Source organism: Rhinolophus ferrumequinum, chromosome 11, assembly GCF_004115265.2.
Source record: "Rhinolophus ferrumequinum isolate MPI-CBG mRhiFer1 chromosome 11, mRhiFer1_v1.p, whole genome shotgun sequence".
In the NCBI taxonomy this organism is placed as follows: Eukaryota; Metazoa; Chordata; class Mammalia; order Chiroptera; family Rhinolophidae; genus Rhinolophus; species Rhinolophus ferrumequinum.
In genome coordinates this window covers 43,951,733-43,963,760 of record NC_046294.1, presented here as the reverse complement: position 1 = coordinate 43,963,760, position 12,028 = coordinate 43,951,733, and the positions used below count along the sequence as shown (strand labels likewise).

At 45.6% G+C, this 12,028-nt stretch overlaps 1 protein-coding gene across 1 annotated transcript; it reads left to right on the top strand.

Moving 5' to 3' along the window:
- The first annotated feature begins 2,675 nt into the window (after nucleotides 1-2,675).
- Nucleotides 2,676-9,751, top strand: EIF3F (eukaryotic translation initiation factor 3 subunit F). The gene is made up of 8 exons (XM_033120496.1): nucleotides 2,676-3,083; nucleotides 5,866-5,936; nucleotides 6,160-6,239; nucleotides 6,671-6,808; nucleotides 8,052-8,143; nucleotides 8,577-8,713; nucleotides 8,839-8,952; nucleotides 9,526-9,751. The coding sequence occupies exons 1-8, from the start codon at nucleotides 2,696-2,698 to the stop codon at nucleotides 9,601-9,603; spliced, it is 1,098 nt and encodes a 365-aa protein (XP_032976387.1). The 5' UTR covers nucleotides 2,676-2,695; the 3' UTR covers nucleotides 9,604-9,751.
- The last annotated feature ends 2,277 nt before the right edge of the window (nucleotides 9,752-12,028 follow it).

Sequence of the window (12,028 nt, the reverse complement as noted above, 5' to 3'; positions counted from 1 at the left end):
TGTTTCATTAGATAGCTTCCCTTGCTCACACTTGTATATTCAATCTTTCTCCCTTCTTGAGATTCTTACTCTTCGTTTAAAATATACTTAAAACTCTTCCAGCCTAAACTGTCCCCCTTTCCACAGCTACTGCCTTAAATGTCTCTTTTCCTTCCCAGCAACTTCCTTGAGAGAGTAGCCAGCACTTACTGCCATCAATTCAAATTGACCATTCTCTCACACCTGAATTCCAGTTTCCAAGCGCACCCCACCTTCAGTTTCACTGACAGTGCTCTACTAGGGTTGCTAAAAATCGAGGTCATCAAATCCAAGAGTCATTTTTCAATCCTCCTCTGATAAGCTGTTCACCTGTGTTTGAGGGAACTAAGAATATGTATGTTTACCCAGAGCACTGACGGGAGTAGGATTACGTGAATTTTAATTATAGAAGGTAGCTCCAAGGAGAAAGCAGTTCTTGGGCATAAGAGTTGGGGCTAAGAAGCCCAAAATCCCCCATCCACCTTGACAGCTGGACGCTGGGACTTAACCTAATTAAGGGAGTTGATAGGTTTCCTGACAGGCAGCTATTATCAACCCCGTTAGACCAAACAGGAAACGGAGACTCAGAAAAAATTATAGATTGCCCAGAGTTACACTGTAAGTTAGGATCAGAGTTCCTTCCATCACATAGCAACAATAATAGCTACCAAATAATAATAATAATAATAATAATAATAATAATAATAATAATAATAATACATCTCAATGGTGATACATCCAAAAATGAACTTGGCATAGAGGAAAAACTGAGGGTTGCTAGATGGGAGGGAAGGTAGGGATAAAGCGGAAGGTGAGGGGATTAGAGAGCACAGTCGGTAACCACAAGATGGCCACAGGGATACGAAAGTCAATTTGGGGAATGTAATCAATAATGTAAAGATTTTGTAGGGTATCTGATGGATACTTGTCTCGTTACACCTCAGGGATGATATAGATGCCTGATCACTGCACTATACACCTGAAGCGGAACAATAATGTCAACTACAATTTTATATATGTGTGTGTGTGTGTGTGTGTGTGTGTGTGTGTGTGTGTGTGTGTGTGTATACATATATATAGTTACAAGAAGTGGAGTACCGCATTAGGAATAGAGACAGTGGAAATGTAATGGCTGTGTACGATGTCAGAGGGGTAGTGGGTGGGGCGATAGGGGTTGACACTGTGTGAGGGATATAAATGATAAATGTCTATTACATTGTTTTGTGCACCTGAAACTAATAAAACAAAAGTTTAAGAAAAAAATGAACTTGGGATCTTTTCCCAAAAACTTGCTGCACTTGTAGCTTTCACTGTCTCGATTATTGACAACTTCTTCATACTAGTTGCTCAGCACAAAAAATTGGAGTCATCCTTGACTTTCTCTTTCACACCTCGCATACAATTTCTCAGAAAATCCTGTTGTCTCTACCTTTAAAATATACCTGTAGGGGGTGGCCGATTAGCTCAGTTGGTTGGAGCGGTGTTGGTACTAGCACCAAGGTTGCCGGTTCAATCCCCACATGGGCCACTGTGAGCTGCGCCCTCCTTACAAAAAAAAAAAATATATATATACCTGTAATCTGCCCACTTCTCACCACTTGCACTGCTACTGGTTTGGTGCCAACCACCGTCATCTCTCTTAGATTTGGTAATCTCATACCATGTCCCTCTGCTCTTTCTCGTCTGCCTCTCCCCAGTAACCGAGCCCCCTATTGTATTTTTCTCAAAGCAGCTATAGTGATCCTTTTAAAACTAAGACAAATCATGACCCTCCCCTGCTCAAAACTTGGCAATGGTTCCCCATTTCTTTCAAACTAAAAATGAAAGTCCTTACCCATACTGTGCCCTAGGAGGTCTTTAATGATCTCTAATCCCTGTTTAGGGGTCCATCTCCTGCTGCTCCAGGCCGATCTTAACTCTCCAGCTGCCAAATAGCCTCTTCAAACACAACAGGCCTACTCCTGCCTTCAGGGCTTTGCACTAGCTGTTCCCTCTACCTGGAAGCTCTTTTCCCCTCACACTTCATAATGGCCACCTCATTCGCCTTTTTCAAGTACACTCAAATCTCACACTGTCATTGTGATCCACCCTAATTCCTCACAACTCCTCATTACCCATTACTCTCCGCTACTTTTTCCTTTTTCTTAGAACTTCCTACCTTCTAACATATATAATGTACTTATTTGTCTCTCCCCGCTACAATGTAAACTTTTCAAGGACAACGATTTTTGTTTTGTTTACTAATATATTCCTTTAAAAAGCCTCTGGCACATATTTTATTTAATGAATAAACCACCTTAGGACCCTGTCAAGGACAAAGCCCTTTATAATAAGGCACCGTGACAGCCATTATCCCATTGAAGTCTGAAAACACGATTTGCGACACTTGTGCAGCGTTCTGGCTCCATCTGGCGACAACTATGCAGACGGAGCTGCTTCTCTTCTCCCAGTGCGGTCCCAAGTTTCTTCGGAACTATTTAGCTCGGTCTCACTGAATGCGCGTCGACCTAGATCGAAGAGCACAAACTCGGAGCCGGAAATTGTAGTGCCGTGAGAAGCATCATCAGTAACCAATAGGCACAAAGACCTTGTTCACGTGGTGCATATTCAGCCTATGGTGCTCCTAATGTTTCCAAGCTTACTCTTTTCCGCTCCAGGCTCCTTCTCTCTGGACAAGATGGCCACACCGGCGGTACCGGCGAGTGCTGCTCCCACCACTCCGACCCCAGCCATGGCTGCTGCCCCAGCCTCAGCCCCAGCCCCGGCCCCAGCCTCAGCTCCAGCGCCGGCGCCGGCTCCAGTGCCGGTTCCAGCTCCAACTCCAGCTCCATCCTCATCCCCAGACCCGGCGGCAGCAGCGGCTGCGACCGCGGCCCCGGGCCAGACCCAGGCTTCACTGCCAGCAGCAGCGCAGACCCCGGCGCAGTCGCTGGCTAGTCCTGCTCTACCCGGCCCCTTCCCCGGCGGCCGTGTGGTCCGACTGCACCCTGTCATTTTGGCCTCTATCGTGGACAGCTACGAGCGACGCAACGAGGGTGCTGCCCGAGTTATCGGGACCCTGCTGGGTGAGTAAGTGGTCAGAGAAAATTGACGTTTTCTTCTACCTCCCACCTCTCCTTTATCTGACTCCCCTTTCTTCACATCCGCGTTGATCTCTTACCTGTTTCTCCATTGGACCGTCCTGTTGGGACTCATCTTCCCAAAGAACTTGAACTTTCTTGCCTGATTGCTGTCACTTTGTGCAACATAATGTATATGAAGAGTAGTTCTGTATTAAGTAAATATCGTGTACCGAGCCATTTACATTTTAATCTTCCCAGTAGCATTTCACGTCAAGTATGATCAGCCCCAGTCTACCAAAAGTGAGTTCCAATGCTAAGTAAGGCAAAAACCCTTGACTCCCCAGTGACCACGTTTTTTCCCGCTTATCTACTAAATGTCTTTATTTTCTAGGTGTTTGCAAAGAAGTTTCTAACCAGTTGGCAAAGGGAGCATCTGTTAAGAGATATCCCTCTCAGCAAGTAAACCGATTTGGCAGGAACCCATTTAGAATTTCAGTAATAATCTGATTAACTAAGTGTGTAAGCCTGAACCCCTGTCCCTTCCTCTCCCTAATTCGTAGATGCTGTTCCCCCAGAGCTGTCTCTGATTCTCCATTTGGATACAAACAATTGTATTATGTTTATGATACTGCTTAACCTTCAAATCAAAGAATAACCTTTCCCTACCCATGTCCCAAATTTGGGGAAATAGATATTTTATGTTAAAAGTAATTTGTAAATCCAAGACGCACTAAAGAGGAATTACTGGTAATTTATCCCTTTTTCTGGATTCTGCTGGTCTCATCAAATTCATTTTCACTCCATCTAAGTCACAAATTTTAGACCCCTTTGTGCATCCACTCCAATTGTATGCATCATTTCTCTTTCTTACTCTTGAACATGTAATAGTCCTTCTACCATAGAAAACAATAGGTGTATTACAAAGAGGACACAATTTGAGGCAGATTCCATCAAATATATGCCTTGTGCCTTGGGACAAATAACCTAAAGTCTACTTCCTTCAGGGGCTACTTTAGACTTAGTCTTTGTGAAAACTTACTACAGAAAGCATCTAACTGCTGGCACACATTAGGTATGAAACTGTGGGCACACATTAGGTACGAAACGGCTGTTGGTTGCCAACCTGCACCATGTCAGGCCTATACCACCCCTGAAACACACACACATTCTCTTTTTATTTGAGAAAGTAGCATTTTGCAGAAACTTTAATCAATCCATTATTTTCCGAACATTGCCATGGTTTTTCTCAAGCGTTTGTATTTTCTTTGCCACAAGTGCCTTCCCTGCTCTCACTTGTCCGTTCAAGTTCCACTCATCTTCCAGGAAAAGTGTTCAGTATTGGTCCTACGTCCCATACTCTCACCCTCACCCTCATTCTTAACTTCCCAAAGTATGGTAGCATTCTGTGACTGTCCTGCTTTGAGCTTCTGTAATAAATGATTTTTGCATCACTGACTTGGCACTCGACAAATACTTACTCTCTTTCAGCTACACTGTCAAATTTCCCAAACTCACTGGTGCTATTTAACTAAAGAAACAATTCTCCACCCAAGGTTTGTGCTAAGTGCCCTAAATGGTACAATGACTCTAGTTAGAATAACTGTAATCTAGATCTTCAGATTCTCTTCCAAACAGGGGTCAGGTATGACAGCGGCAGTGCTTACTGAAGAATGAATCATGGATTCTGCTTGCTAGGAACTTACACATTTTCTCAGTTAGACATTAATTCATGAAAAATATTTCATTTGGTTAAATGAAGTCACTGGTGCTTTATGTACTATAAAATCGTTAGGTACTAGAATTCAAAGTTTGATCAAACGAGCTCTAGTCTAACCCTAAATTGAAGCTGAAGATACACTCTTGTATGCAGGTAATTAGAATATAATAGGATAAATGCTCTAATAGAAGGATGTCATAGTGGCATGGAAAATATAGAAGACTTAACTATTTCAGAAGCTTGAAGTGGTCAAGTCTTTCGGATGCTGCTGAGAGGTCAAATAAGATAAAGACTATGTATCCACTGGGTTCGAGGACATAGTTTCAGCAAAGGAGGCAGAAACCATAGTAAGGTGGAACTAGACACTAACGGGTATAGGCACCATTGTGGTCTGTGGTGAGGAGGGAAGCACTTGAAGCCTGGGATGGGAGATGTCAGTACATTAGAGAAAAGTAGAGAAGTCAAGGGACTAGCCGTCTTAGGTCCAGAAACACATGTGGGCAGTGGGAATAAAGTTACCAGAACTAGAATAGAAGTTTGTGGTAAAAGACTCACATCGATGAAGTTTCACAGGTAGAGGGTTCCTGGATGATGATATGGTTATGACCATGGAACCAGATGGCTGACGGGAGGTACAGGTGACGCTCTCTAAACGGTTCTCTGACTAGGCTCCTAGAGGAGTGGTCTATGTAGACATAATTAAAATCTTCCAGGTAGCCCTGCAGACTAAATTACAAGGAGAGAGTGTAGAGGCTGGAAAAATGACGGTCACAGTGTCAAGGTCTGGAGTAGACTGATAGCAGGAAGTAACAGGCGAAAGGAGACCTTGTGAAGGGAGAATAGGCCCCGCGTGATGGTTAAAGGAAGGCATTGGCGGTCACTCCAGGGCTTTAGTTCTCTGGAGAATCCTGGTGCCACTGATGCACATGACTGAACTGGGAGCTAATGAGTTCAGTGTTTTGTTCATTGACTTGGAGGAGACCTGAAAATCTGAAAGCGTTTGGAAAGTGGTCAGAGGCTGCTGGGAGCCTTCGGGTTACATAACACATGGACAATTCTCTCTCCCAGGAACCGTTGACAAGCACTCGGTGGAAGTCACCAATTGCTTTTCAGTGCCACACAATGAATCAGAAGATGAGGTGAGTGGGGATTGAGCCGCCCTGTGCAGACTACCTGTTCTTTTGCTGGGCTCCCCGGAGGGCCCTCCCGTAAAGCGTGTTCTGCTTATAACTCAAGCTCCTATAGTTCAGAGAGCTTTGTTCCCTTTATACATACTTCACGGGCCTCTTCTGTCTGTTGGGGTGGCCTGTCATCCTTTGTATCCGTTTTCTGACTTCTGAGCTTTCTCTCCTGCCTCCTTAGGTGGCTGTTGACATGGAATTCGCTAAGAACATGTATGAATTACACAAGAAAGTCTCTCCAAATGAGCTCATCCTGGGCTGGTAAGTTGGGGGGCGGAGGGGTTGGGAGTCTGTGATTGCTGAGGCCTTTTGCCACCAGACTAGGTGTTGTACTCCCTCTTCTGGAGACAGTACTGAAGGTGAATTATCTCAAGGAGCTATGAATTCAGTGTGTTTTGCTGGCAGTTCTGATCCTATGAGGCCAAGAATATTTCCTTTGAATTGTAGCTTTTACTGACCATCATTTATTTTTGCCTTGCTGGTGCCTTGTTGTTTTTCAAGAGTTCTTAGTTAGCTTTTGATTTGATTTGAGTTGATAGCGTTTTCAGTGTGTTTATTGTTTTGGTATTCGGGGTGTCACTGGGTGTCTATACCGTAGGGCTGCCAGGTACCTAGGGACACTCAGGCCACCATCATGTTGGGTATCGATGTCACATGTAGACTTGAAGCCACAGCTGTGTTCCATTTTCCAGGTACGCTACAGGCCATGACATCACAGAGCACTCTGTGCTGATCCATGAGTACTACAGCCGGGAAGCCCCCAACCCCATTCACCTCACTGTGGACACGAGCCTTCAGAACGGCCGCATGAGCATCAAGGCCTATATCAGGTGACCAGGGTCTCGGGCCGCGAGGGTGTAAAAAGCTCCCTGGTTCATACCATGCCCAGGTGACAGCCCACCTCCACCCCACGCAGGTGTCATCCTTCAGTGTATAACTCCCTGCCTCCTAAGGAAGCCCATCCCTCACTCTCTACAGTTATCATTAGAATGGTTTTACTCGGAAACAAAATCTGTCCCGGAAATTTCCACTCACTAATCCTAGTTGTACCCTGCTTTTCTACTCATTGCTCTTAGACCAGTTTCTGAGCAAGCCATGATGTTGTTTGTGTCATTTCTTCTAGAAGCTAAGTCTGCATGGTTCCTACAGCCAATCCTCACTGGTATTCCGGTCATCCTCCTTCACTGCTTTTTTGAGTTACCCTTTAGTTTGTTCTTATCCCGGGACTGAGCACAGGACTCAGAATAGTGCAGATTAAAGGATGGCTGGCCTTATTTTGAACATATGTATTAATCCACAATTAAGTCGTTTGATGATCGTAACATTGCAGTATTGACCCTGAGCCCACAGGCAGTTAAAATGCCAGTTGTTAGGGGATGTTGAAAAAGGCTCTCGTGGCATGCTGAAGGAGCTGCTATGGAGTTGGAAGGATTCTATTTTCTGTTTAGAATGAAGGCATCTGTTAGTTTATATGCTGTTTAACTTTATGCTCTTTCTGTGTCTGACGCTGATATAACTAGTTAACCATTTTGCAGTAAGACAAAGATGGTGAGTTACCAAGTCTTTATGGCCAGTTGGTGTACCACTAAGCTCTAGCCTTTGCCTGATTTGATTTCTTAGCCTTTCAGATATTTCAGATTCCTCAAGATTCAGTTAAGAGTGTATAGTTGACATGGGAAAGGCCGTCACCTTTAGTGACAGCACCCAATCTAATCTTGGTGGGCTGGAGTGAGTGTTTTTTAGTGCAGATGAAGGGCTCAGTCCCAGAAAAGACCTGTCCTTTCTCTTCTTTCTGTGCCCTGTCCTCTCACTGAGATTGCACGGTGTGTGAAATCTTCCTCTGAATGGACCAGGCCAGGTCTGAAAGCTGAGGCCTCTCTCCCAGGCCAAGGGTTTGATATGTGGAATGAGCCAAGGGAAGAAAACGACTTGTCCCGTGAGACCTCTGGGGTTCAAGCCTTCTTATATCAGAACCTTGGAAGCCGTACTCTTGGTATGACGGCTTTCCCAGCCCAGACTAGATGTGGAAATCCTCTCAAGACCATCTGTTTGCCTGGACTTCTCTCTCCCCAGCACTTTAATGGGAGTCCCTGGGAGGACCATGGGGGTGATGTTCACGCCTCTGACAGTGAAATACGCGTATTACGACACTGAGCGCATCGGAGGTGAGTGACCTTCCAGGTCCTCTTCCAAGGTCTTCAGCATTTTTCATGGGAGGGAGTTGCTCTCTAACAAGGATGGAAGGCTTGGGTGGGTTAAACAGGAACCAGTGATGGAAGGTTTGTGATGCCTGGAAATCAGTCATTCTCCTACATAAGTGGAATTCGAGGAATTATGTGTGAAATTGTTCGAGGTGGGAAGTTATCAGCCCTAGAGGCTATCTGGCCATGCATATGAGACCAAAACCAGTGGTTAGCATACTGGGTGCAGGAGTTGAGCTCTATCAGGAGGAAGAAAAGCTAGTAAGGGCAGGACGGGGGTTTGGGGAAGTTGACTGAGTCCAGAGGGAGGTGGGAGCGTTAGGTTGGTTAGAGATCATCTCTTTCCTGAGCGGATGACTGAATTTTCTGTGTCTTATTCCCCCAACCACGCGCACAGTTGACCTGATCATGAAAACCTGTTTTAGCCCCAACCGGGTGATTGGACTCTCCAGTGACCTGCAGCAAGTAGCAGGGTCATCGGCTCGTATCCAGGATGCCCTGAGCACAGTGCTGCAGTATGCAGAAGATGTGCTGGTGAGGAGGGGAAGGAAAGGGGGGCCTAGCTCTCCTCTCTGAGACTGCTGCGAGACAGGCTGGTGAAATGACGGTCCTCAGTGGGGAGAATTAACCGCCTCATTCCATCTTTGTTTGGTGCTCAGTCTGGAAAGGTGTCAGCTGACAACACTGTGGGCCGCTTCTTGATGAGTCTGGTTAACCAAGTCCCCAAGATCGTTCCTGATGACTTCGAGACCATGCTCAACAGCAACATCAATGTGAGTGCCTTTTCTGGGCTCCCAGGGGGCCTGTCCCTTCACCGACCTCAGCTGGGCATTCCCGCAGATGTGCAGGACATTGGGGGAGATGGCCTGTAGGGGACAGAGGAGACAGGGCTTTGCCTTCGGGCGCCCTTGCTGTCCAGGCTGGGAGGAAGGGAGAGAGAGTGCACAAGCTCCGAGATTCTCTTCTTCCTTAATCCCATCGGCTCAGGTGTTGCTGATACTGTGACTTGTTATCCAAATTCATGGTCGAGAGAAATGCTTAAATTCAGATGTTAATGAAAATGCAATTTTTTGTTTTCCCCATATGAGTTCACAGACCCCCTATAATTCTACCCATGGGTCTCAACTCAAACTCCCCTAGTCTATGAGTGTACCAGTAGAGATGAGAAGCTGTTCTCAGGCATTTCCTTCCTGTCTTCTACCTTCAGCTCTTACTCAACCTCTCCCAGCTGTCATTTACTCGGGACTGCCCTCACACCCGTTGTCCATCGTAGAGCTGGCCAAGACTGGCCTTTCTGCTCCCCTTCCACCCAGCTCCTTACTCATCGTGGCTTCTTTCTCTTCCAGGACCTGCTGATGGTGACCTACCTGGCCAATCTCACACAGTCACAGATTGCCCTCAATGAGAAACTTGTAAACCTGTGAATGGGCCCCAAGCAGCACGCCTGCCGTTCTGGGCCCAACCCTAGGACTCAGAATGGAGTGAAGTTGAAATGGCTTCTTGTGGTTTGAGTCACACTGAGTCAGTCGACTGCTTGTGACTCTAAATAAACATAACCTAACTTTTGTAAATGAATTCCACCTTATGTGAGTTTACTGCTGGGTGGAAGGGAGAAAACCGTTCTGGAGCCCATGCAGAAACCACAAGGGAGTGCTCTGGAGAAGCTGGTTGTGTGTTTAACATGACTCGTCATCAGTTGTTGCCCAAGCCACTTGAGCCTCATCTGACCCCAGGCGAGGTAGCCTTTGCACACTGGCTTACAGGGGCACTTTCTCTTCACTGTTTTTATTTATGCTCAGAGCACACTGGACCTCCAAAGAAATTGTTCTTTATCACTCCTCTTTCATAGCATCTTATATGGATGGCAGTATAAAGGGTTGCCTTATCACAGTTTGAAGTACCTGGAGAATGTGCTAGTGCGTGAGAGGAGAGGAGAGAAGGGCGTGGATACACATCTCATTCCTGGGACTCATGAGTTCTGGTAGAAAGACAGCCGTCTCCATGGTGAGAATTAGCAGTGCTTTACTGAATTTTTTCTCTTGGTTTTTCAGTCTGGAAAGGTGTCCACTGACAATAATTGTGAATCATTTCTTAATGGGTTATGTGGTTTCCACAGGAAATGGAAAGGAGAATCCATGCAGGGAAAAGGCTTTTTGCCACTACGGTTCAGAGAGGCAGGATTAGAATCTCTAGGTTAAGTTTTTTCCCATTTTAGTGGGGGAAACAAAAGACCCAGGCTCACGTGGATGCTAAGGCAGGCTCAGGAGGACTTGGACACTGGTGAGAGATGGGAGGGGTCCAGGGTGTTGGCCTGTTTCTGATAAAGGTGATTGAAGGGATGGTGGATATGGAAACTGGCTACTCCAAAGTTGTGGAAGCTTAGAGGATGCAGAAAGGTGTGACCAGGTTAAGGTTAGAGGGGTAGTGTGGGACCAAATGGTGAAGTGTTAAATGCAACAGAAGAGCTCTGACTTTAGGTGAACGGAGGGGCTGTACCACATCTTTTGGGGAAAGGCTGAAGAATTCGAGTTATCCATTGCTCGTGTAAAACTTACCAAATGTCAAACGACATGCTAAGCAAAAAGCCATGGTGCGTGCTTAGAATCTACTAGAGGTGTTGGAGGTCATGGCAGGCATCCAGTTAGGAAGTGAAATCTAAGCTGGACCTGAAAGAGGAAGAGACAGGCTGAAACGGGAGGGCAGTAGAGCACTCTAGGCACACAAACTAATGTGTGCGAAGTCCCAGAGAGACGGTCAACCAGGTAGTCCATCGGTGCTGACTCCTGGCTCAGATGTTTGTAAGGATGGCAGGATATTATTTTATTTTTAATTCTTTGCAGACTTTGCTTATGTGTGCACAGGTTTTTTTTAATGTGAATGTTTTCATACATGGTTATGTAGCTGTGCATATGCTAAAAACATATTAGAATATGTCTGGGTGAGACTTCCGTTGACTGAGTTCTGATACTGCACTCCCCTGGTTTTCTCCAGCCTCCGTAACCACTCCTTTTCAGTGCTTTTTCTTGGTCCTGGGTCCTTTTCACTTTTTCCTCTGCACTCTGACTGGAAAATCTCACTGAAGCCTCTTACAGTCATTACCTGTGTGTTAAGAATGCCTAGCTCTAGTGTTAAGAATCTCTAGCTCTAGCTCTGGCCCACATTCACAACTGGTTTCCTGATTCCAGCCTTGTTAAACGGACACAAGATACCTTACCTGGATGTCTCAAAAGCATCTTAAATTCTACTTGTATATTGAGCTGATTGTCTCTTCCTCCCACACAAATCACCTCCTGAATTTCCTTCCTTAGGTGATGACACAACTGTACCTAGTCCAAACCAGAAACACTGGATGAATGAGTCCTTGATTCTCCCCTCCCTGTCCACCATCATGCTTCAACTAGTTTATTACAACTCGGCCTTCACTCTTGCCCTCCATGATACTGGGATGTGATAAGTATATATTGTGGTCTTCATCCATGGTCCTGGCATGCAGCCCTTAAAACCTGCGGAACTTCCTAAGTGATAAGAGCTATAGATGTAGAGTCCTGTTAAAGATGTACACAAGCCCCTTTCAACAACTTCTGAGTTTATGTTAACGAAGTGATTTTTGGAAGGCCTCAGGACAACCACAGGAATGGGGGCTGTTTGCCAGGTGAACTGCCCATGTGATTGGATGTTAGAACTTTCATCTTGGGGAGGAGACAGGCTGAAAGTTGGCTTAATTACCAATAGCCAGTGATTTAATCAACTTAGCCTACATAATGAAATTTCCATAAAAACCCAGAAGGACAGTTTGGAGAGCTGCTGGGTTGGAGAATAAGAATGCATTCAGAAACACGGTGCATGCCA